Source organism: Ptychodera flava, chromosome 1 (genome assembly GCF_041260155.1).
Source record: "Ptychodera flava strain L36383 chromosome 1, AS_Pfla_20210202, whole genome shotgun sequence".
Lineage (NCBI taxonomy): Eukaryota > Metazoa > Hemichordata > Enteropneusta > Ptychoderidae > Ptychodera > Ptychodera flava.
In genome coordinates, this window is record NC_091928.1 from 49,046,111 (window position 1) to 49,072,939 (window position 26,829).

General features: G+C 38.6%; 1 protein-coding gene across 2 annotated transcripts; it reads left to right on the forward strand.

Moving 5' to 3' along the window:
- Positions 1 to 1,749: 1,749 nt before the first annotated feature.
- On the forward strand, positions 1,750 to 26,032 carry LOC139140148 (cyclic nucleotide-binding domain-containing protein 2-like). 2 transcript variants are annotated; one of them, XM_070709215.1, is made up of 11 exons: positions 1,750 to 2,254; positions 15,866 to 16,049; positions 17,808 to 17,990; positions 19,054 to 19,217; positions 19,658 to 19,820; positions 21,173 to 21,321; positions 23,134 to 23,272; positions 23,610 to 23,804; positions 24,364 to 24,524; positions 24,757 to 24,982; positions 25,321 to 26,032. In XM_070709215.1, exons 1-11 carry the CDS (start codon positions 1,977 to 1,979, stop codon positions 25,435 to 25,437), a joined length of 1,959 nt encoding a protein of 652 aa, XP_070565316.1. In that variant the 5' UTR covers positions 1,750 to 1,976; the 3' UTR covers positions 25,438 to 26,032. The 2 variants fall into 2 exon arrangements, with proteins under 2 accessions (XP_070565316.1, XP_070565309.1); XM_070709208.1 differs by lacking the exon at positions 1,750 to 2,254 and adding an exon at positions 10,762 to 11,198.
- The last annotated feature ends 797 nt before the right edge of the window (positions 26,033 to 26,829 follow it).

Here is a 26,829-nt window from a genome sequence, read left to right on the forward strand (position 1 = left end):
GTAGCATTCACTGGTGAAGGGTTCAGTACTAGCGCCACCACGCAGCCGCTTTGGTATTCTGCGCGTCCTTCTCCGTCGTTAACTCTTTCGTCAGTAGTTGTTTGTTGACAATACAGTCCATTACCTATCACTTGATGTGAATAGGTAGTGAGCTAATTCAGACATTAAGAGATAAAGTCACAGTGTATCGTCTCATTTCTCTCAGGGGTGTTTTGTTTGTTATAGAAAGCAAGTTAACAACACAGCAATATTACACTGTGACCTTGAACTCATACCCGGCGATGGGAAATGGGTGTTAGACTGCCAGGTACCTAAACACCTTACCTGTACAATTACATAACCGGGATGGAGAATTCCGAAGCAATCGTCGCTATGGTAACGTTATCGACGATTCTCAAGGCGTGGTCACAGTAGCCGCTGTAGGGGCTGTTTTTACACAAGACTTCAAACGACCAAACGCACTGCGAATTTATAATTCCACAGATATTTATAAAATGTAATGGAAATTCTATTTATATGAAAGTTTCGAGATGTAACATCGATTTTCTTTCATCTATATTTTTACTATTAATAGAAATATCTCATCTCAAACTTTTTTTTCTTAATCTGATCTCAAAGTAGAATGCTCCTCGGGGAGAGATATCAAGACTCTCAAAACTTTCACAATACGTACATCTTTTATCTACCGTTTGTATGAGTTCATTGGAAGCCCTTGAAGTAAATAAAGCTTTCACAGTTTTCTTTCATTTTTTTCTCATAGTAATGAATCGACACAGGCAATTTTGAATTTCAAATATCGGTAAAATTAGGGGTCATTTCTTTCTCTGGTGTAAAATATTTGCACGGTGGTCCCTGTGATTTTTTTCTTGATTTTGCAAACGAATGGTTGAAAGTTTCATTGAGGAAAGTTTCAGCAAATGTTTTGAGTCTTTCAGTGACCGATATAGTTAGTTCCCAGAGTTATAAAATCGCACCAACTTCAAAATGGTTACGTATTGGTCTATATGTTTCTGAGATTTTTAAAAAAAATATGATCTGGTGAACAAGCAGAGTATAGACACGGTCATGCACCTCAAATATTTTAGCGGTACTTGTTGACGGATTAATTTTGCTATGCTCTGCATTCAGTTGAAAAGCGAAAAGAAACAGTAGGGGACACATTTTCGCCCTAGCCGTCTTTTCATCGACAGTCAAAATACATCGAGAAAAGCAATCGAAAGAACTCTTGTGTTTATTCTCTAGAAAGGTTTGTTGTCATGTCAACAAGAAACCAAAGCTTTGTCTCGTGCTGAACAATTAATGGCGGAAGTTTCTGAGCAAGTTGCCAATCACTTGTGAAGGTCGTGTTTCCTTTGCGATTTGTAGGACACACACGGATTAAAAAAATCTCCGCGGAGGTCGAGTTGTGGAAGGCAAGCCTGAATTCATGAAAAAAAACAGGTTATAAAATCGTGTCCTATACAGTGCTGTCTCACATGGACAATCAGATCTGTAGCACGGAGTACTCCAGGCTGTCAGTACACGAACAATGATCAGCAAAGGACCCGACAAAGAAGGCCCATCAGAGAACGATCAGGTTTCTTCGCTCCATCAATTCCGACTTATTTTTCACCCTATTCATTAGCATAAGTCGAGCATGCCGCGAAATAGACGGAACAATGATATTGCAACATAAATGGCGAACAGACCCTTTTGTGGGTTTGTTTGGTTCGCATTAATATCATCGCCTGGCTATGTCTTACACACCCCAATTGAGATGTATAAAAGTGTGCTTCCTTTCTTTGGGGAGCCGTTTACGTGATCGTAAAAAGTGGGATTTTTTCGCTTTTTGTAAACAGGGGAGACGGCAGCTCCCGTGTTGGTAAACACACCTCAGCGGCGGCGACCTCAGTTAACAGGGGTTACAGCAGTAGAGATATCACATAGATACCCCCGTGGCAACTAGCGTGTCTATACACGAGCGTGTGTCCACCAGAATGCAACGTGCATTCCGAACTAGCGGTTCGGAAATGGACATCGAGTCGTCTTCTCGTAGTCTCCCATCAAAGACACCGATCAGGCCGAGCTCGGCCCCGCCGACCAACAGACGTAGGCCAAGTAACAGGTTTAGCCGACGCGAGAGGCCGAAATCTTCTAATCTTAGTACTCTTCATGAAATCGAAGAGGAAGAAGACGAAGATGTCGCCAACTTAAAGGTGGAAATCTCCGAGACGAATGCTAAGGAACACGCTCAAGCGGAAGTCCGATCACACCGGTATTTGATTAAATATTGATAATTTTCACTTGCAAAATTTCTCTTGAACAAATATGACGTTATAGTTGAGGGGTCGTTATTTGCTTCGAAACTATTTGCTCCGGCACACACTCTCGATGCTGCACATCGCATGTTTTTAGTGTAACAGTTGTTGATAGACTACCCGCCACTATGTCGTGTTGCAAATTAACTTTGATCGATTTCTGCATGATCATTTAATTTATTTAACTGATAACTTATCTAACGTTGTGTCACTTTGCCTGCTTGTTGGTTTTAACCTATCTGACCGTGATGCCTTCATTGTGCTGGACTTTTGGTTGCTTTTGGCAGTACCATGCCCGTGCTGCCTGCGACGGTCTGAACAGAGTGATTGTTTCGTAGCCCCCGCTCGGTTCGTCATTTCTGTTGTGATTCATTCGTTGCACCTGTTATCTACAGTCATCGCAAATATGGCGACTGGATTCATTTGAAAGCAGTCAAGTGAAACTGGGCCAATTGTCGCGCCATCGCGTGTCCTGTTCTTCACATTTTACCATTCATTACACTATTTCAACAAAACTGCTGAATGCACAAAGTCTGTATGATATCAAAATATGCCTTAATTGCCAACTGAGTGAGTGCCGTGATCATATCATAATTTGTATGAACGTCTATAGTGAACAAATTTTAGTCTCTGAAAAATTGCCCGCACCCGCTACTAAAATTAGATTCCGCTGATAGTTTTCTTCCTATGCTGTGTAAAATTAAATCTATCTTTAATCACAATATATTTCATTAACTGTTTTGTCGTAAAATATTGTCATGATGCAAATGTTAGAGTGAAGCATATTTTAAGAATGCCCACTCAAGCAGTCCGATTTCTTTCCTAATAAAATACTCTGGTCTATCTCTTGGCTTCCGAAAGGCTATATCTCGCTGATACTTTAACCTTTGGTTAAATAATTCGTCCAGGAAATGTCAAGACTTGTGTACCAAAGAAACATGAATGTTTACTTAATAGACATTTAAAACCAATGCTAGACGTGTAGGTCTGTTGATTATTGTCACTGAACTACTATTAAGGCCCGTATGTGTGTAAGAAATCCTAGTGTAAACATTAAATAAGTATTGTATAAATATCTTCCGGGCCATATCGTTATTGAAAAAAAACGTCAAACGCTCGTTAAATCCGCAATGCGTGGGCCCGTCACAATACAGTGGTGTTATGATATCGAGTCTACCGTCACCATACTCGAAAGAACTGAGTGCTTTTCTGACTCCGACGGCACCTGTGATTTATTTTGCGAGATCGATATGACCTTTAACCTCTATATCTCACGCCCATTGTAACAATGAAAATGTTATCTGTTGTCGTGTACAGCAGTTGCAAATATTTCTTAAAATAAACCGACTATTATAAAAGAACAGCGCACGACAACGTACAATATTTATTTGTCCTATTATGTAAACATATGTACGCTACCAATTTTTCATATTGTATTTGCTTAATGAACAGTTCTAAATAATGAGGTATTGCGTTTGGCATTTTGTATTGGTTTGTTGCTGACAGCTCTACAACCAGTCGATTTTTCATCATACACGTCGATGAACATGCAGCTAAATAATAATCGATAATTGCGGTTGTTCTACAAAAACACGGTCGGATTCGTATTGATTTCAGTGGCAGCTAAAGGTGTTATTGTCAACATTAGTCGAATAAACAAACACTCGATATCTATGTTATGAACGTACACCCCGATAAGGGTCTACGTTTGTTGTTTACGGAGGCAAGGTCACAACATAAACATTATCGGTGAAACGCACAACAGGCAAATCATGTCTATCATGCTTAATGAAATAAGATAGAAACTCGGGTTTGGTCTTCGCAAATTGCTGGCCAGCATGACTGCATGCATAATTTTCGGGTTACTTAAAACGTTTATCAACTACTGGACAATTCATAAGCGCGAACTAACAGATATTGCTGCTTTGGTAAATTTTGAGGAGACTGGTGTGCAGAATGTGCAGCCGGCGGTGAAATTATAGGCGACGTCATCTTCCTTTCCTGAATATAGAACGCGCCTCGGAGACAGATATTTGGACTCGCAAACTTTTCCAGTTCTTTTCTGATCTACCACTTGTTGGGGCTTATTTTGAAGTCCTTGGAGTAAGGAAAACTGTCACCACCTTAGTTTTTTGAAAATCGAAATTTTTATTTTTCTCGATAGAGTTAACATAGGGATGGCGGCCATTTTGAATTTCAAACATCGGTAAATCTTGGGTAGTTTGTTTCTCTAGTACCAAAATTTACGCGGTTACCCCCAATTTATATTCTTGATTTTGAAAGTGAATGGTTGAAAAATTCCTTGAGGAAGATTTGAACAAAAGTTTAAGTCTTTCACTTTCGAGGGGCATACTACCTAAATGCATTATCCGTAGTAACACGATTTTGGCAGAGATAAGCCAGTTAGCCAAAAGTCTGTCGTTCAGGTAAAACAATCAGAGTTGCTATGATACTGATGTAACTGATGTATTGATATGCAGACATAGAGTGAACATGGAGGTAGAAAGAAACTCTCTTCTACCTCCATGGAGTGAACAAGGGAAAACCAAGCGATCCGCCCAAAACTCAATATGAGTTTACAGGTAGTCTGGCACATGAGAGGGAGTTTAATGAGAACAACAGAGCAATAGAAAAACGGAAGAGTTGGTTTCTACTAAATGACACTGTGCGTAGATATGAAAATGCCTGTTGACAATAGTGAAAGTACTAAGAAAAAAACTAAAATCAATGAATAGAATAACTTTTTATGGAAAATGAAAGAGGGAAAAGAAAGTCGAATATAATGAATTGAGGCGAGGACGATGGGAAAAAGTACATGCCACTCGAACTTAATCATTTATAGTCCGCCAGAATTGGTGCGTAAATTATGACTCCAATATACATTGTTCCTTCAAAGTGTATAGGTTTTTTTATTTTATTGTAGGTTGCGCCATGTAAAAGTCTTTTCACCAGTGTACATTCTTCTTGCGATACTACCATCTCAAAACATTCATAAATGTTGTTTGTTTGTTTTTTTATTTTCCATTTTCCCTTCAGTTTTTTTAAGAGATACTCAACTTTCAAGAGGGCGTTGTTGTCATGTTGCGGGACAAAAGAAGTATCTCGTTTGTGTGGGCGTTTATGTTCCCTAAAGAGACACCAAACACTCATTCAAACTAACTCGTTTCCATGTCATAGTACCAAAATTTGAAGCTAAAGTCACATGCAGAACATATTGGCACGATGTTTAAATAGTAGAAGGATTTATTGAGAAGTCTGTGGCACACGTACTATGTTGAAGGGCGCCCTCGACTCGCTTGCCACCAAGTACTTTCGATGACCTAAAAACGATGCTGCCAATGGGAATAAAGTAATTTCACATAACTGTACTCGTCATCAAAGCTTTACTGGGAGAGACATGTCGCCCCTTTGTCAGTTTGATCTAGCTATACCGTGGTAATATGACATCATAGGATACATATTTGCCCCAATCACATCCCCTCAACTGCGCTGAAATAGACACGGCCAGCGGCTGGCTGCAATCAGTAAAGAGCCGCCAATTGACAGCCCTAAATGATTGCAACTGATACTGATGATAAAAACCGAATGTCTAACGCACGACAAAATGATTGAATGCACTTCTCTATTATAGTGTCATCTTCTGGGCGTGCGTGAAAGTCCGAAATGAACATTCCACGTTCAGCCTTTAAACATACGGGCGGAAGGTTTCTGTCAATGATTCAATGCGCAACGTTTTGAAAAAAATCGAATCGTTGGATCTGGAAGGTCTAATTTCAAGATACTCAATTTTAGAATCACAACCGCTATGAATTCTCTGACACAGCAAAGGATATTCATCTGAATACTTGAATAAATCCACAATGCTTGTGCTTTATTGGTGCTTTCTGCATTTGTTTGCCTTCTGTTTCGTTTATAATTCAATATGTCTTTCTTCCGACATATTCTGTACAATGTCAACCAGAGTCATTCGGTCATGCTGACCTTGATTGTGTACAGTCAGATGGCCAGTGATTGCCTTGAGGAGGGACAGAGAACTTTCATTTTGAAAAGAAATGTCCTTTCAATTACAAGAAAACTACACAACTATTCTTATCAGAATCAAAATGCAATGCATTTCAAACCAAACAAGTTGGCTGTATTCAACATTTTGGATTGAATGTAATCATTTATCCTTGTAAAGCTTTCATTTACCGCAACTTGGTACCCGATACGAGGATACCTATTATACCAACGCATGCGTTGACGAAGCACCTAGATCGCTTGAGCAACGTCAACTAACCATTTACTATTTTCATGCATCAAAGGACGTGCTATTGACAGCAATATCACAAAGTCTCTTGGTTTTCATTAACGTTTATCCGAGTTCAGGACTACCGCTGCGCTTTCATAATGAAGGTCATAAAATTGTACTGGCAATGTTGTTTGGAGAGGGTACATGTAGCTTTGTCACGTGACCTTCTTTGACCTCACACTCAAATCATCCTTTCAACCTATAGGGGCTACTTCAATCGAAATGCTGTGTACAATAGAATAGGACGAACACGTCTTGTTAACTATATGGACCGTCTTACGATCGAATAAAGGTACCAAGGCAACTAGAGTTCAAGAAAATGGTGATTACGCTTTTGTGTCAAGGGTTGATTGTAGCCAGGTAGGCAATAAATTGGTCTTGGTTCAAGTCGCAATACACTGTTTCCTAAGAGTTTCTATAGGGATGTTACATCTGAAAGTGTTAAGTAGTATCACCTCGAAAGTGAAAGACTTAAACTTTTGCTCTAACTTTCCTCAAGGAATCTTTCAATCATTCTCTTTCAAAATCAAGAATAAAAATAGGGGGCCACCGCGCAAATTCTGGTACTAGAGAAAGAAATTACCCAAGATTTACCGATATTTGAAATTCAAAATGGCCGCCATCCCTGTGTTAACTCTATGGAGAAAAATAAAAATTTTCGAACTTCGAAAAACTATGCCGGTGAAAAGTTTTCTTTCACCAAGAGCTTTAAAATGAACCCCCACATGTAGTATATCAGAAGAGAATTGTAAAAGTTTGAGAGTCCGAATGTCTGTCCCCGAGGTGCGTTCCACCTTAAGACTATAAATTGCACAACTGCTGAAGTTTGAATTCAAAGAGGGTCTGAGTAGTCATGAAAATATAATAGAACATCATTTGTCGGCATGACTCAAGTTATGAGACAGAGAGAGAAATAGGCAGAAAGACAGAGACAGACGGAGAGAGAGAAAAATAAAGAAACAACTTATATATACATAGACCGAGAGGCAGAGACAGACAGACAGACAGACAGACAGACAGACAGACAGACAGAAACGAGATATACAAACGGATATTCAGACACATCGGGTATTATAGTGGAATCTTTGCAAAATTCATTTGTTGTTAATGAATTAAGATGGAACAAGATGCGATATCGCTTTAAAAGACAAACAAACTGTGAATGACAAAACGCAATGGAATAGAAAATGCCAGTGCAAGATACAAATCATTTGATGTCGGTTTCAGGCTGTATTTGCTAATCAAGTCATTTACTTCAACAATATTTCTTTCGCTGTTCGTAAAAAATCACGTTCTCTATTTGTCTTTTCAACTGTACTGACATCCGTATTCTTATTCACAAAGAGTTGTGAAAAAAGAGACCAAAGTTGAGCGAGGTTCACGATGTCCGAAATTGTTTTCCGATGTATCATAGCGTAAACACGCACTGGCCCATCCCTTGTTCACTTCATTAGTGTCCCATTTGACTTTTGAGAATAATAGAATTATTCTGTTTTGCAGTATGTGCAATAGCACCAACCCACTGACTCCTCAAAGAAGAGTTAATGAATTTTCGCTGACAGGTCTCACTACACTATGCGTTGTCCTGGTTGATGCTTGATATTGCGTGTCTTACTCGGACAGTTTGATAAGTCAACAATATTGTCGCTTTGAATCGCTGAGCGCTACTTGGTAATAAATGTCATTATATCCAATCAAAGTATTGAAAAGATACGACTCAGGTTCCAATTCTCTACAGAAACTAATTGTGTCTACTTTCCCCGTCACTCAATCATTACCACATCGGTCGATGACATCTTTTTTCCCAAGTTGAACCCAAAATTCTAGCATCAAACTTCAGGCTTGAATCATCAGTCTTTACTACTCTGATAAAAAAAATCACTTCGTATATTTGTTTACATAACATGTATTCGGTATTTTAATGTGTCCCTGGGAAATTTTACGTCCACCCGCGAAATTTTTTATCACATTACTTAACATATATGCAGTTAATCCTAAATGCACATCCTGGATGTGTCCTGCATGCATTTTAATAAACGCGAGACGAAGAGGTCGGGAGCTAAAATATTGGAGCATTTGTTGTTGGTTTCTGCCCGAGTGACTGTTGTCAAAGGTGGTTCGTTACAGCGTGTACACAAGAAATGAAACAGACATGATTGATGATGCAGACAATAGGATGGGTCCGATGAAGTCACTTCAGGTCAGACCATTATTGTGCACGGCTCTTTGTTTCCAAGCTCATTGGCGACAGTAGACTGACACCGACCAGGTCTTGACTCCCTACACGTTTGCCATTTCTATCCATTCCATTGAAGATAAGTGAATTTTCGGGGCTCTTTTTAATATTTGTAGAGCAGTTGTGCCTGATCCGCAGACGTTTTCGGCCTCTGCAGTGATTCGAGACAAGTGGTACTGCACAAATTAATGCAACACGTTTGAGCGTGATGGTCCAGGCTTTCAGTGAATGACAGCTCGTGCGGCCGTTTCCATGGCCACCGGTATCACCCTGATATCAACGTGGCCGGTCATCGCTCATACGTTCCACACAGTACACCCGCCCTATCGAGTCGCATTTATCCGTTTAACAAAGATTAATCTATTTATCAACTTAGAGGAACAATGTCTTTGCAACAAAAGTCACCCCCGGCTTTTCTCTGAGTATTCAGTAATCAGCAATGTGGTCATCCTCGTTTCTATATCTGGTCACAGTATTAGAATGCATTCGTCCAGCCATGAACATTACTTGGATTCTATCAAATCCAATCGCCCTCTCAGTAACGCATATTGAACACTTTCAGTGAATACTATAGCGGTTTCTTTCAATCAAATAATCAACGTATAACTCCAGCCCTATGGCAACCCTTTGGTGTTATCTTCAGTCTTTCAATTCAATGACAGGGGGCCGAGGATTACTTCTTGAGACGAAAATTGTACAAGTTGCAATTTTTTCTATTTTACAGACTGAGCTGTAAAATCGTCGCCATGTTCTGTATTCGCCCAAGATTGACTGAAACCTTCGCGCGTTCCATTAAAGCCCCTGTAGCTGGAACTCTTGAAATTTGTTGACCTGAAAAACGATTTCTATTTTCTCTGGTTTTCTTTAAATTCTACAAATTTAAAGGATATGGCCTTTTACTACAGAAAAATTGGACAAGTAAATTTAAATTTTCACCGTTTTTTTGACTCGGATTTTCCGCCATTTTTTTAAACTGGTAATATTACAAAGAAAACAAAGCATATGATGTCCCAGTGAAAAACATTCAGTACTATGCACAATATTTGACTACTCTGTTGTTTCTGTGAAGATTCCGATGCATATATGCTCGACGTACTGTGGTTTTGCTTTAAAAGTATTGCATGAGGGAGGACGCCTTTTTACGTTTGGGCCAACGTTTATTATTTATCTTGCTCAAAATTGCACATGCAGACCCAGTGGACAGTTTATTATACTTGTATAAACACCACTAAATGAGTACATTCCTACGAACTTGTTTTAGTTTGGAAGTAAAATCACAAAAAATAATGCTAAAAGATACAGCTATTGGGCCTTTAATATTTTCGTGTTGTCTTTGTGAAGACTTGACGAAAAACGTGATTACCGCAGATTCCTAGCACACTCAGCTAAAATACGTTTTACGATAAAAGAGGATATCCACAAAAATGTCGACTATTATTGTACATACGGAAGCCTATCGCATGTGCTTGTGAATTGGATATGATTCTCGCGTGACGACAGACGTGATTAAATTTTACCCCGAACGAGCAAAATATTACGGCGCCGCACGCACAATTTCATTCCATTCAGTCCAGGTACGGTTAAGTCTGACAAAAATAGTATGCTTTCAATTTTCGAGTACATTGTGTCAGGCTGACTTCTCGTGACTTAAAGCTCGTAAATATACCTAATTTCAACCAGGAACTCAATTTAATGGTTCTTAATGAATATATCACATTTTGATGTAATTGTTGTCATAGAAACCTGTGTCGGAAAGGTCGACTCTGGGTAATGGACAACAGGTGACATCGTAATGTGTCCATGGAAACTGTGAATTGATTCTAATTTTCAGTTACACCGGAAGTTTGCTTATATAATAAGGTATAAAAGTTTGCTTGCCGTGTTTCAATGGGCTTGCATTATTACCTGCCGATATTTTGAGTCGCTTCTGCTCATGCGTGCGCGTCCGCAGTGACAACTTCACAGCGGCAGGGTGGAAGACTCGCCGCATCGCACAATCATTCTTGATTGAAAGGTTACAACGTGTTGTAAGAGGTGTCTCAAGGCAATGAGAGATGGCCGCCCAGGCCGCCGCTGCTTCGACATTATCAGTCGGTGCACACATTCCGGACGCACCAAAAGTCGACGGGCACTGTACCTCGGGAAAAATCTTGTTCCAGCGACCGGGACACAGCAGTCATACGTTGAAATCGCCGGACGTGAGCGTTCAAACACTTCGACGGCGTTCAAACGATACTTGTCTCGCGAAACCAACACCAACGCCAACGCCACGATCTTTTGAAACAGCTTTACGGAGAGCTTCTGCGCCGCCTACGAAAGACAATGTAGCTACCTTTAAACAGATTGAGAACTCTGCCAGTACTCTGTATTTAAGGTGAAGTCCACTTTTAATGATTTTTATGTCATCGCTTCGTGAACAGTAGTCACTGTGAACTAATCTAGACACTGAGAGAGAGAGAGAGAGAGAGAGAGAGAGAGAGAGAGAGAGAGAGAGAGAGAGAGAGAGGGGGGAGAGAGGGGGGTTGGGGATGTCTTGTGTGAGGCTCGGAGAGGGAGAGAAACACTTGAGTGAGAGAGGGCGAGAATTGTGCGAGAGAGAAAGAGAGACAGAAACATAATTTTTTTGACAGTTGCGGAAAACCTCGCTTAACAAGTAATCCTTTACAGCTTATAAATAATCCCAGAATTCATTGATATCAACGAAAATTCAGTGCTTGTTTTACAAAACGCGGCGGTTTAATCAGTGTGTAAAAATCTGACTATAATCCCTAATCACCCTTTAAAGGTTTGAAAATTGCGTCTGCGGTTAAATCATTACAAAAAAGGTATCATTACAGTTATGATAATTAGTTCGTGTAATAGCCTTTATACTGAACTACTGATTGTACTTTGTGAAAGGTTCACCAAGTCTTGTTGTGACTTACAAGGCAGTGTCCACTCTGCTGGTGGGAGTAGAAAGTCGTGTTTCTCCGTTTAGGGTAGTTCGTGCACTAGCCTCCAAACTTTCCATATTTGTTTAATGTACTCCAGTCTCAGATTGTATTGCCATAAAATATATTCTCTTCTATACTAGATAACAATGTCAATAGAAAACAAATGGCTATAACATCGCCCTAACGTTTACCTTCAAAGTTAACGGTACCTATTACATGGCACACCACTGCTGCTTGGCAAATTATCACCATTGCTTTCTCTGTAACGAATCTGGTTGGGAACAGAGTGTCCCTGACTACAGCGGTTTCTCAAAGACACAGTCAAAGGAAGCTGTGTACAATGTGGAATATGTTCAGCTATCATAATAGCCCCCTCAACAACGGTACACGTTATTCACCCAGGTTGAACAAAAACTGTATTAGTTGTTATGACCTCTGACGTGTGAAGTTAGCCGAGACGTTTTGCTGTGATACCGGTGCTACCTGTTATGTACAAAGGTGTTTTGTTGTGTGGCCTCTTTTGAAAGGCAACTGAGTTGACCTTGACAGTCGGAATATTACGGACATTTGATTTGAGAACTCGCCCAGATAATTGATTTTCTGATCTTCGTTGACTGTTCTGGCGATTATTTGAATGGTTGGTTGAATGACCGGAGTGTCTGACGAATATAACCTGTAATTCAAGTTTCATAAAATTCCGAAATTACCATAGAGATTTTTGAAGAGCAGTGCCAGTGTGTACATCATTATAAAAGAGGAGTAAATACATCCTGGATTCTCGAAGATTTCTAAATATGGCAATGATGAAAACATGTTTCAGATATTGTGTTTTACTTCTCTGATTGAATAAAATTCATCCTAAGTTTGACTTGTGGCAGTAATTAAATTTAAATATCTCAGTTCGACATTGTCCTTAAATTATGAGCGTATTATGACTCTATCTGTATCAACCTTATTGTTCCTTGTCTAGCCACTTCTTTCCCGGCAAACGTTTATATTTTTACGAAAAAAGTGAATAGAATTGAACAAAAAATACTTGAGGGGTAATGCGTGGGTTTCAGGTCATGTGTAGGGGTCAGGCAAATGAGATCACTTCAGCCCATTACCTCGAAACGTAAGTGGACAAACAGAGACATATATAAGCTTGAGGTGAAAACAGTGATTGCACTTGTATTGCTATACATACTTAAATTATATAGCAATAAAATTATGCAACTTGTAGGTAAGATGTACTACTTGAAACACCAATTAGGGTCATACATTATTTTAAATGTATAACCAACTGTCACCTGAATTCATAAATGCATTTAATCATTTGTTAGCAATACTCTCTGCGTTGGTCGATATAAATAATTAAATTAAGATTTTGCTATCCCTGAAAGCCCCCTGCCAACGACGCTCTTTAAATATATTTAAATAGACATCCGTTATTAAACATACAGCTCCATAACTCACTTCCATGTACGTATACTTTCGGTTATCATAAGTTGAAGCCTCGCCGCAAGAGGGCTTATGTTATAAGTGTACTCAATTATACAAAATTGATGGCCTCATTGGCAGTCTGCCTACCAACAGAACTATGATCGTTTTATTCTACGAGGTGTAATTCTGTAACCTTTCGACTTTCGTACACAGTTTAGTGCGTTAGAGGGATGTAATGTTTTTCAACCGACTGAGGACGTACGTGCATACCCAGAACCACAAGCTTTTATTGCAGCAACACAAAACAACACTTACAAAACATTTCTACACTGATTTTCAACTGAGACACAGCTCATTGGCATCAAAATTACTGAGACAAGGATACACAACAAAAAGACTCGTTAGGACTTTCAAAAAGTTCTACGGTCGATATGACGACATTGTGGCCAAATATGACACCTCGGTCACTCAAATGATTAACGACAGCATTCCCGGCTTTGACTTATTACAGTGATTCATATCCTGTATCATTTCATACAATATTTAGACAATTTTGGGACCAATCCTGACGGGTGTAGCATGCTAGCAGGGCCGTACGCTTACCCATTCCGGACACCTGGTACCACCACTAACTATCAGTGGTTCAGGATGGTCCTACTTTTAATTACTTAATTTGTAAATCACAAATGTCCCATGGACCTGGTAATATATTACCTTGAATGGAAATGATTATTGGACCTGTTTAATGTCATTTTGCCGAAACGTCGCTGCAAATGGTATTCCAGCGGGAATGTGCTTTTGCTAAATAATTATTCATACTTTTTAATGCATCAGCTACGTCTTTGTCAATTTTTGTTTCTTTTGCCTTTCCCAAAACTTTCGATTGTGTGCCTCAATTTGACTTTGACAGACTTTCTGATATTTCGAGTTCAAATAGACAGCATGCATGTATTTATTTATTTATTTATTTATTTATTTATTTATTTATTTATTTATTTATTTATTTATTTATTTATTTATTTATTTATTAGCTCACATTTGGTTATACCAATGTGAGTTTATCGTATAAGCTGAAGTCGATTGCGTCTGTATGTATGTATGTATGTATGTATGTATGTATGTATGTATGTATGTATGTATGTATGTATGTATGTATGTATGTATGTATGTATGTATGTATGTATGTATGTATGTATGTATGTATGTATGTACGTACAGTATGTCCATCAACATCAAAAACACGCAAACCGCTGCACATTTCAGCTTGGTATTTGGTGTATGGATGCATCCTGGACTATAGATGGGATTTTGTTCAAATGAAGTCTGCATTGCCAAAATTATGCAAATGAGCGTATAAAATGTGAAAATGGTCAAGAATTAATAACTCAAGAACTGCTGTTATAATTGCTCTGAAAATTCGTGTGCTTAGGTGAACCTTATACAATTTTATGAATATTGTGAAGATATCCTTAATTTTGTATTTTTGCTGAATTTTTTGGTGATTTTTATCATTTTCAGTGAAATTTCTTCTTCTCTGAAACCGCCAGCCCAATCGCTCTCAAATTTGGGTGATCTTTGCGAGGGTGTTATCTTCTAATTTGTAGAAATTTGACAAAATTGGGAAAATTACTATTTTGGAGCAATTTTGTCATTTTGGTCAAAAAATCGTAAACAGTGTTTTCTTTTTAAAACCCCTGGACAGACAGCTTTTATATTTGGTACACAGACGTACAGAGATGACAATAGTTAGATATGTGGAAATTGTCCTGAAATATACAAATTTGTATTTTTACACGATATTGTCATTTTTGATCAAGAAAACTTGTTCTCAAATTACTTGTTTGATAGCTTTTTAGTTTGGTATAAAGTCCCGAGGGATGTTATTAGATAAATTTTCTGCTCAAAGTGTTGGGAAACCCCCAAATTTGTATATTTTAGGTAATTTTCTCAGTTTGTGACCTTAAATGACCTACACCAACCCAGGATATGTTGTGAGACAGTTTCGAAGGCTGTGAACATAATTTTGTCATATTTGGTATCAACTTTTAGGAAAATTTGATCCAGAAAACAAAGCTGAGGTGAATTTTTTCATTGCGGACCAATTTTGCAACTTTTCTATGTAAGACATACAAGAACTGATGAGAAATTTGGATCCAGGATAATTCCAGATGTTGTGATTACCGCACACTGTGGAAGGCATTTCACTATCTGTAACTTAAGTGCTTTTTTCATTAGAATGATAACACTCATCGCATTAATTAAAAACTCCCCAAGGTTGTAAATACATTTCCTGTCATCTGCCGTTATGTGATACCAAGGGATGGAACATTTGATATTCAGGAGGGGGTAGGGTCTAGAAGATTGATGAGGTAGCATTACTTTTTACCGGATCCCTAGTACATTTTTTTACCCAATCCAACCTTTTCTTTTTATCAAACCTTCTCTGTCTATTTTTTGTTGTTGACATTTGCTTATGTATTTAGGATCTGCTTGTCCCATTGCTATAGAAGTTGATATGCATGTTCTTAAAGATGACCTCCAGTACTAAGTTGGAGACCTTATTTGCTTTTGTCATTCTTCATTTTCCTGGTTTAAGTATTTCTCGAATGGACCAATTCAAACCGAATGTGAGCACATTGTCCTTGACGGTATTTTTTATTTATTTATTTATTTATTTATTGTGCAGAACGCCCTCTGCCAGTCACCTGAGCTCTTCTCGGTCAGCGTCTCTCGATGACTCATCAACGCTGGGCTTGGAAGAATATAGGAAAAAATACGCAAGACAAAGATTGAGAAGTCGACGTAGGGCTCGAAATGGCGGACTGTCTTCCCAAGACGGCGACGAGACTGCCAAGGAACGACGAGCTAGGGTGAGTAAGCGATAGCAAATAGTCAAGTACTGAAAGCTAGAATGAAGCGAATCTTATCTTAGTAAATGTACAGGTACAGCGGGATCTCGAGTTTATAAAATTACATGTGACTCCGGTCAAGGTATATACAGATAAGAACTTCATATTAATTGTCAACGGAATTTTGGGATCGAACGATTGCACTTATTAAATCAGAGATTTACCTCGGGTTGGACGAGGATGAACGTCAACTGTAACTCTACTGAAATGATTTGTCTATTATTGGGAGAATAAGTGCTATCATTTATCTACAACTATATGATCTATGATCTTCAGTAAGTAATGCTTTTAATCTTTGGCGCAGAATAATTTAGACATAGACTGCGAACTAAGGTTTTAACGCAAGGACGCTCTATAACTTTGTCATTTCAAAGGTCCATAACAAAATTTATATATATATAATAACACAAATTACTTCAAGTACAGATATCTGTTACGTTTCATGCATCAACACAGATATCATTACTTTGTACTTGAAGTAATTTGTGTTATTATTTATAACGCTCTGCTTTAGCATCGAACACTAATTTCCCACGAGGACATCTGTATACTTCGATATATATATATATATATATATATATATATATATATATATATATATATATATATATATATATATATATGTGTGTGTGTGTGTGTGTGTGTGTGTGTGTGTGTGTGTGTATTCTGTCGCTCACAAGACAAACAAAAGGAAACAATATTATTTTTAATTTAATTTCATTTTTATTAAATGTTAGATATATTTGCATTTCACGTTTACTGAAAAATCTCAATCTGCCTGCAGAACGTACCAAGCAGACAGTCGCATAAATTGAATAACATTAATCGGAACAAAAGTAGTGCTTCTGACACGGGCTTATGTGGGCTCATAGTCTCTGTGTCACATGACCTGAAGATAGTAGTTAGGCTAGTTGCCAGCATCGTGCATGTCCGACAGTCAGCAGAGAATATCTACAAACCGTCGGACAAACCCTGTGATACTGCAGTTGTTTCTTAGCTCGTCTACGAGTTTTGTAAATGGATCCCTGTCGGTGTCTTATGACGTTGACCTGACAATCAGGTTGTGTGCATACCGCATTTTCAGCGGCGTAACCATAATGCTGTGCAGTTGCGAGTATATTGAAGGAATAAACAGTTTCCCTCGCCAGACCTTGAACCTACCCTTTCTCATGAATACCTTTGCGGCAAGAATGGCTATCTATGCAGTTGCTTGCTGCTCACGGCTTTGCCGCTTGTGGCGCACTCGGCACAATCACGTTTGGCGAGCGCAGGTTCGAGACTTTGTGACGAATAATGTGTGCAGTAGGAAACTGCAAAGATCTTCAAGAATTGATAAGGTGAAATTAGTTTATCTAAAGTAGCACATTTGGAGTTTTACAACTTCAGATTCGTTTATTGCAAGACAGACTGTCATCCCGTGTAAATTTATCTGTCAGCACAACGATATATTGCATAATTGTGAAGATTGTTGTTTTGTCTACCATAGTTCAATTTTTCGAAAAGTACAGGAAGTTATCATATATCATGTACATATACATTTCAGTATTTTACAGTGCTTTGATGAGAGATGTTTACAATATGCTTAGTAGTTTGCGGTATGTTAATTTAACGTTTTGACATGTTTCATTTGTCCGAAGATTTACGTATTGTAATGTAAATAATTTCCAATAATCATTCCAAAATATTGCGTTTTACAAGTTACATTGTTATCTCTTGCAGCTCATTTATATATTCCAAAGGGCAGCCCGGCTCGTTCGACGAGTGGCTCAGATGGGACTGTGCATGACAAAACTGTCCAAACAGAACACGACCTCAACGTTGGTGGCGCAGTTACATTATTTCAGCGCTGACGGCAACACGCACAGTTTGGCCTTCGACAAAGCGAAGTTCAGACGAGCAAAAGTAAGCGTCTTCTTGTCAACATTGACTTTGTATGTGGAATAACCATCGTTATTATTGACAAATAAGTTCACATCCGGACTTAATAAACAGTATATATATTCGTTGAATATATGTTGATATTAATGGGATGGGTCACCTGTGGCGGTCACTTTTGTGTTCACAAACATGTGTTTCATACATGATATCTATATGCATCACATCAACATTTAAATTTTACAATATACATTATGAAAAAACATGTTTAACTTTCGTCAATCGCCATTGTACATCGGATACAGTGTATGCATTGGTCGTATGGGCCCCATACGACATTTGGGGTCAGTTCCTCCCTTTAAGCTTGAAATACTGAGTTATTCATCGTGCTGTAGGGATACGAACGGAAACTGTAGTTGATACCTAGAATGAAAAAACTGACCGAAATTTGCCACTACCGGACCGTAACCTTGGAACGATTCTGCAAGACAATTTAAAACATACATTAGCACACATTGAAATTAGAGGCATTAAAATATGTACAGATACGTCATAAAAAATATCTGATTTGCAAATTTGATTAATTATGTATACAAAGACACACATTGAAATCAAATCTCTACCTCCGAGCATACAGGATATCCCCTTGGTGCGACTCTACTTATAACATAATGCACCTCGGGGGTAGATTTTCGTACTCTCAGACTTCCACTATACTGTTTTGGTCTACCACTGAAATAAAGAGGGCTCATTTTGAAGCTCATCGAGCAACTAAAATTTTCAACGGTTTATTTTAGAGGTAATACAGTGATGGCGGCCATTTTGAATTGCGAGTACGGTAAATTCAACGCATTTTGTTTCCATTGTATTTTCAAAGTGACCCTCTGGTTTTAACTATTGATTTTGAAAGAGAATAGTTGAATGTTTCCTCGTAGAAAGTTTGAGCAAAGGCGCATATTACCTCAAATCTCTTCTCCTCTGGTTTATTCCATGTCCTGGACAAATCATCACCGCTGGCCCCGCTTATACGTATCAACAACGGTTTATTTCTGAGAGACGTGTAAATGCTGTCTTTTGTTACTCGTTACAGTTATGTTTACCGCACTGGGCCAGGCAGATTGGCACCAAGCCGCCCCACGAGCGAACCCCGGAGGAGATCTATAAACTCTATGGCGTCATGAAGACAATGAAAAGCTTTGAGAAATTCACCCAAAAGATTCGACTTCAGATTTGCAAAATGGCGAGATACACATGGTCAGTCTTGTCTTGAGCGATTGTTGTCTCCAGTGCACTTGTCTTTGTTACTGTAGTTATGTGAAACTTTGTTCGTGTTTCAGGCGCTCCTGCAGTGTGAATTAATGATTTAGCAGATGTCCTTAAAACCGAATAACCCAAGCGTTGTTTCTAGTATCTACAACAACATGCACTTGTAACGTACGAAATTGACCTCCCTGAAAATCTCAAAACTATGACTATTATTTCTGCAACGAACGAAAACATGTGTGGACATCGTTTTTTCTAGCATTTAAATAATACATTTTGAAACAGAAATTTAACTCAAAGATCTATGCCAGGTAAACACAGGGAGGGGATTTAAATAGGACGGTAGGGTGAGAGAGGTTTTAAGTCTTCGTTTTGAAAGCGAGGTATGAACATGTTAATAAATCATATTTCTTAACTTTATATATTTACAGCTGTGAGAAGGGTCGCGTGATTGTACGTCAGGGTCACATAGGGTACAACTTTTACTTCATTTACGCGGGCTCCGTCTTCGTTCAGTTGGAGCTCAAGGACGAAACAACGGGCATCGTTTCGGCGAACACGTTGAATGTCATCGATGCCGGGCAAAGTTTTGGAGTAAGTGACTAACTTATTGTTATCAGTCCGGGTTATGTCCATAGAGAGGATATTACGATTGACCAATCAGCGAACCTGTCGCCGCCAACGTCATGAATAATTAACCATGCAATCCTTGGCTCACAAATTGTAATGAGTTCGGAACTTTCGGCCAGATTTCACCCTTTATTTTTAGCACTAGGTAGTTTTTAGCTGTAGACGTTATGCACAATGTTCAGTACGGTCGAGATGGCGACTGACACTGGTGGTTATTACATCGAATATTACTTCTTTGGATGATTTTCCTGGCCAGGTACCGCTCCTAGAAATCAAGATTTGACCCTTGTAAATTTACAGCAAGTTATTTGTCGCCAAATATCGCCTATTTTTGGTCAAATTTAATTTAACCTTTCCATCTGTAGCATGGAGAATGTTTCAAGCTTTGCAACGATGGGTCAACTGTTCTTGTCAATGATCGGAGCACGATGGAGCACGATTTTTTCGATCACCATGCATTTCCTGGTACGATTGACCCTTCGCTAAGAAAAACGCGCGCAGAATCAATCGCCGAGAAGTTAACCAAAAGCTGGTAAAGAGTACGAAAAACGTCCAATAACTCTTTGTCGAACATGGTCTAGGGTAAAGAAACTCAGAAAACTATTCCTGAAGAAATCCTTACAATTTTTAACACGGTAGAACGTCGCAAATCGACTCGACACCTCCAGGTAGCCAACATTCTCACTCGATCGGTCACGGTGGATCTGTCAGGTCAGATCGCGATATCGGCATAACATTTCAAAGTGAACCCACTTAACCTTTAACCGTTATTACATATACAGTATGTGATTGGTTCTTGCCTTAACCTCATTACATATACGGTACGCCATTGGCTTTTCTCAACTATCCTCCATATGGACATAACCCGGACAGGTTATAGCCGATGAAATCAGAGAGCTAGCTATCATTTCCTCGCAAGCTAAGTCTAATTAGCATGACTAATGAGAGTTTTATTTCTTTTAAACTGAGGCAGACAAAACTTAGAATGTTCGAATACAATACAAAAAGATCAATTAAGTATGACTAAGCAAAACACATTTTTAGAGTAGCTGAACATACCATTTTTATATCCAGGCTTTAAACGTACAACAACAAAAAAACGCTTTAAAACTATAGAATATACAAGAATATACCATTTCCGTATGACGCTTTGACTATGTAAAGCAAGAAAATAAAATAAAAAAACTTGCCAACTATTCCACCATCTTTTCGGGAGCCATGTTCAAGGAAACAAATTTTGAATATTAATAAGTGTATTTGTGATAAGTCTAGAATCAATATGGTCCTGTATATTTTTCTTCTGTGTCTTTTCGAAGGAGCTGGCTCTTCTTGGTGACGGTAGACGGACAGCATCCATCATCTGCCGAGAGCCGACAGAGTTGTTCGAAATTGAGAAGGACACGTTTCTGGACATTTGTCCCGAAATGTTCGAAACAGAAATGGAAGAAAAGATTACAGTGGCCAGGTAGGCAGTGCTTGTAAAGGCAAACCTGAAAATCAAAACCAGTTGTGTGAGAAAAATAAGGTTTTCATGGTCCAGATTAATAATTATTATACGAACGTTAACGGTGCTAATTCAAAAAGCTCCGGCTTTCTTAGGAATCGCTTTGTTATCTATAGCAAGATCACTGCATATTGTGCCTATTTTCCTACAAAAAAAGAAGAGCTAAAATATGTTATAAAAAAGCTACAGCAATTCATTGTCCCTGTAACAGAAAGGTGGATACCCGTTTAAGCAGTACTTCCTCGACGACGCTGATCAGATAGAATATACTGACCTAAGTGACGATGCCCCTCTCCTACAGTGTAGACATTATCTTAATTATCGCATCAGCCAAGTAAAGAGAGAGATGATTGCCCCCATGTCTGCCATGGAAAGATGCACAATTACTATTTCCACTATGGCTGACCGCCATATTGACAGATCCCATAGCTCACAACCGGAAGTAAGAAGGCGGAGGTCATGTAGGGGTAATCATAGTGGCTTATTTTGCGAGTTGTAGTTGTAACCTCCACAAATGTAATAATCTCCACAAATGTAATATCAACCACAATTGTAATAAAATCAACCACAAATGTAATACAATAGTCAACCATTAATGTAACAACCCGCAACCACAAATGTAATAAACAAATTAACCATAAATGTAATAAAACTCAACCATAAATGTAATAAACTTGAACTTGCATATGTGATCATTTGTTTATCAATGCCCTGAGTAAATAATAACTTTAATAAGACTAGTGTAATGTTATTGCATACTTTCCTGAAACTAGGTTTCCTTTTCGAAACACAGAATAGAAAACGGCGAGGTGCTGATCAAACCGTTAGATAATGGAAGTGGAACAGCAGTTCTAGACACTGATAATTACATAATAAGGAAGCGTCAAAATAACTCATCAACCAGTGATACCACACAGATGACTCAGAACAAATAAGAGAGAAATGTAAAACCTTATAACAGAAACTTACGACGCAAAACATGTTGACGAGAACATATCAATCTAGTAAAAAACAATACGAACACTACCTTGAACACAGTAGAACAAAATTAGACATCCTGGCATCCCTAGTGAAGGAACAAACTTCAAGCGGGACAACATAGGAATACAGAAAATCTATCGATTATTCCACGCAATTTATCCATTGAAGACGAATTTGAGGCGATTGATTAAGAAAGTATGGCAATTTTCGAAAAAACGGCGTTAAAGGATCGTAGTGTTATACAGTCTTCCCCACTCTGGAGTAGAGACTGCACTGACACTCAGATTACAGCTGTGTCTAGCCATGGCCAGTCAGTTCTGTACACAAAACAGGGAAACGTAAAATACACTTTCAAATATGCAAAACACACTAAACGCAAAAAAATTAAGAAATGAATAATGTGTGGAGTTGCTTTCCTTATTACATAGATCAATATTTAAGGGCTAATTCCTCAATTGCGACGACAAAATAGATTTATTACATTTATGGTTGACAAGTATTACGTTTATGGGTGATTTTTTTATTACATTTATGGTTACCATTTATTACATTTGTGGTTGGTGTTTTTATTACATTTATGGTTGATTTTTGTTACATTTATGGGCGATATTACATTTATGGGTGCATTTTATTACAATTGTGGTTGATATTACATTTGTGGAGGTTACAAGAGTCTGACGCGCTACCAATCCAAAGCTAAAGACAGCAGGGGGCGGGGAGAGGGATCTTTCCCTCTCTACTGTCTATGCTAATACTATTAAGTTTGGTTAATAAACGTGTTCATGTTTACAGGAAACATGAGATTTTCAGATACTGGCCGGATGAGAATCTTCAGAGGTTATGCTTTGAATCTCAGATCCAAGAAGTTCCACACAGCAAAACAATAGACAGAGATACTTCCAACTCGCCGCATTTATATTTTGTTTTAAAGGTATGCGAACATGTCATTTTCAATGGTTGACGATTGAGCGAGTAATTACAGCATTACTGAAGATGCACGAATTATTAAAAAATATCATCATGATTGAATGTGGATACAAATGTCGCGGTTATTTGTAGTGCCTCTAAATTTAAGTTCCATCCCGACCCGACCAATCTTGGTAATGAATTCTTTTTTTTCCAAGTCACAAAATGGGGGAGTAAGGTTGTAATTTTATTGACTTGAAAGCATTATAGATAAATATTTATAAGCGTTCTCTGTTACAAAAATGATTTCCCGCTTTCCAAAACTTTCATTTATAACACAATTTGTTTTATTCTTCCTTTAGGGTAAAATTCTCATATTACGGGAGTTTAATATCCGTGACGCTGCTTCCAGGGCGACCTTTAACCTTTCTGCTTATAAGAACAAGCCACTTCCGTTTCCGGGCCTTCAAGAGACAAAGGACACTGATCTGCGCAGAATCACCGAGTCCAACAAGTGTTTCTGCAACATCGGATATTTGACGGATGGGGAATGTTCGGTAAAGAGTCTTTACATTAGTTCATAAGGGTCTTCCATGCAAGATATCGTTTGGTTTTACAACACCGTTTCCTGAACAAATAATACTTCAGCCTCCCTTCTTCCATGACCGAGCCAGGTTACGTCTGGTCACGGCACAGTGTACTCAGGCTCAGTGTCTCGCGTTTCCAGAACGCAGTGATTAAAAGCGAAAATGCGTTGTACCAAGCAGCAAAACACACTAATTAACCAGCAAAACAATAAACAACGTAGAAAAAGAAGACTTTCTCCTTGACCAAGGCTTGCTTTGAAATGATGTCGTCCGGTTGTTCAGCCTTTCTGCCCTTTTTCGCCTCCCTTTACGTCGGCGAAAATGCCTCTCACTATCCTTATTACTACTGTAGAACAGTCAGAGTGACTTGCTGGCTTGCCAGCCAAGCCGATATTACAACTCTCTCAAAGGCAGATGAAAATTGATTCGGGCAGTATTCTGTGAGATTTGATATTGCCTTAAGTAATGACTTAAAATCGCCAAGACCTTTGCAATACTATATCTAAACTGCCTTGCATTTCTATCTCAGGACTTAAGTGCAATACGTCAGGAAGACAAATCTCTGGTTCCCGGACTCATTTTGGTCAGCCACGGTGCCAGGGTGATGAAAATTGTCAAACAGAGACTGGAGTCATTGGCTCCCAGGGGATCCATCGAAACCTTCCGGAAAACCTACACTCCACATATTTAGTAAGTAACTAATGCTGTTGTTGTTGATCTGTCATGCTTCTCTATCAGTAAATAACATGAAATCCAAGAGAAAATACATATGTTATGATTTCTGGTTCGTTGTAGATATTCCGATACTCTCTATGAGACAGAATAGGTGGTCGCAAGGATTTCCTTGTAACCTAAACTCAGCTATAAATTCAGAACCTGTTTTCAACGCTGTACGTGAAGTATTATGTCTTCGTCTTCCCAGCGTTCCTTGCGATGAAGACCTATACCGGAAATATGTAGAAGATATACACTGGACCCAGTTCAAGACAAAATTGGTGAAAACTCTCATGGCCGAAAAAAAAGGCAGCTACCTGTGTCACAGACCGGTGACAACGAAGGGGTCAAGCGGTTGGGCAAAATGGCCGGGTACCGGGAAGATGAACAGAAAATGTCGAATTTATCAGAACACTCAAAGACCGTCATCGACAGTAAGATTGACCATAGTCTGCTATCTGTCTGTCTGTTTATGCATCTCTCTCTCTCTCTCTCTCTCTCTCTCTCTCTCTCTCTCTCTCTCTCTCTCTCATGTTTTTCTCTATCTGTTGTCTCTGTTTGTAGGTCTGTGTAATTCTCCGCCTCTCTTAATTGAAGAGCTGGTTAAATTATTGATCACCTGGCGGATCATTTTGTTTGTTCAAGCGATCATTTGATCGACCTCTCGATCGACTAATTATTAATAAATTCATTCATTCATTCATTAACTCAATCATTCATTCATTTTTTAGTATATGCATTTATAGATTATCGTATTTTTCTTTGTTTGCAGCTTCCAATGTCTCACACAGATACACAGGTCGCATCCCACTCTGAACTTGTTGGGAAGGAACGACTTCTCAAACGTCCGAAGACAGCGCCCTCGATAGTACACAGTAGACCTACCTGAGAGCTCGACCCAGTGCACTTCAACGTATTTCGTGACGTAAATAATGTATTGAAAATGTGACGCGAAACCTAGAAGGGGTCATTGGTGACCCTTGACATTGTCGTCAGTTACGGTCAATCTCATGGAAACGAAAGAACAGCCACCACAGACCAGCTGCATTCTAAGCCTGAGGCTGAATTACAAAACCATAAGATACATTTCCCGTTCCGTCGGACCGTGTCTGTGTGTCCATTGTGTCCGTTGTACCACGGTTACTCTACCCCAGTAACCGTGGTTGTACGAGGATTGACGGACGACGAACATTCGACGTTGTAACGGTGTATTTTTCTCGAATCCCGGCTTGCCAGTGAAGCACGTTGCCTTTGACGGTCGTGAAATGTTCTGCCAAACTTTGATAAACTACCTTTACGGCATTCGTCATGAATTGATTTCTTTATCGACATTCATGGAATTACCAATCTGCGAGGCAAGCATACCGGTATAATGATTCTATACTTTTATCCACAGGCAGAAGTGAAATTTTCATTTTTGCTTTCATATATCTTTCAGCTTTTATATTCAGCCGTCCAAAGTCAATAAAGTTATTGTAATATAAGTTTACCAAGTTATTTGTGTCAGTGAAATTTTTGAAGTTGTAAGGATTTTTAAGTCGTGCGAGTTACGTGTCGATAATGTTTTCAAACTTCGTAATTTGAAAGTGTGGAATATGGGATAGATTTTCAACCAGCCTGATGAGCGAATAAAAAATAGATGAATAAACAGTTACTCTCCGTTTAAATATAGTTACTTTTTTATTACAATATATATTAGAAATCTACAAGTCAGTTTTCCGTTAGAAATCTCAAACATTAATTACAAGTATCATTCACACGGTATTGGGGATAAAAACAGCAACATCGACAAAGCATGATATAGCTGCAATTATAGGAAAGAAAATAAAAAAAAACACAATCATCTATTTTGGGAATCTTAGAAATATCTGCCAACATGAACCAAAATCATTTTAATATCCAAAGAAGTTATGGCAGATAAAGTGCCACTTCCTGAGTCTGCTGTATACTAGTAAATGCATATTCAGAAAAGTCTAAAAACAACAGCGAGATGATGATGATGATGATGATGATGATGATGATGATGATGATGATGATGATGATGATGTGATGATGATGATGATGATGATGTGATGATGATGATGATGATGATGTGATGATGATGATGATCATGATCATGATGATGATCATGATGATGATCATGATGATGATGACGACGACGACGGCGACGTGGATGATGATGATGATGATGATGACGATGATGATGATGATGATGATGATGATGATGATGACGATGATGAACTTCACTCAAATGTTTCATCAGAACACAGATTTTTGATAA

What these genes read in the sequence shown, in the direction of transcription:
- LOC139140148 (XM_070709208.1), top strand. Translation starts at nt 10,879, where the DNA reads ATGGCCGCCCAGGCCGCCGCTGCTTCGACATTATCAGTCGGTGCACAC. An exon ending in AAAATGGCGAGATACACATG is followed by an intron (nt 19,218 to 19,657) that starts GTCAGTCTTGTC and finishes ATATATTTACAG; the next exon opens with CTGTGAGAAGGGTCGCGTGA. An exon ending in ATGCCGGGCAAAGTTTTGGA is followed by an intron (nt 19,821 to 21,172) that starts GTAAGTGACTAA and finishes GTCTTTTCGAAG; the next exon opens with GAGCTGGCTCTTCTTGGTGA.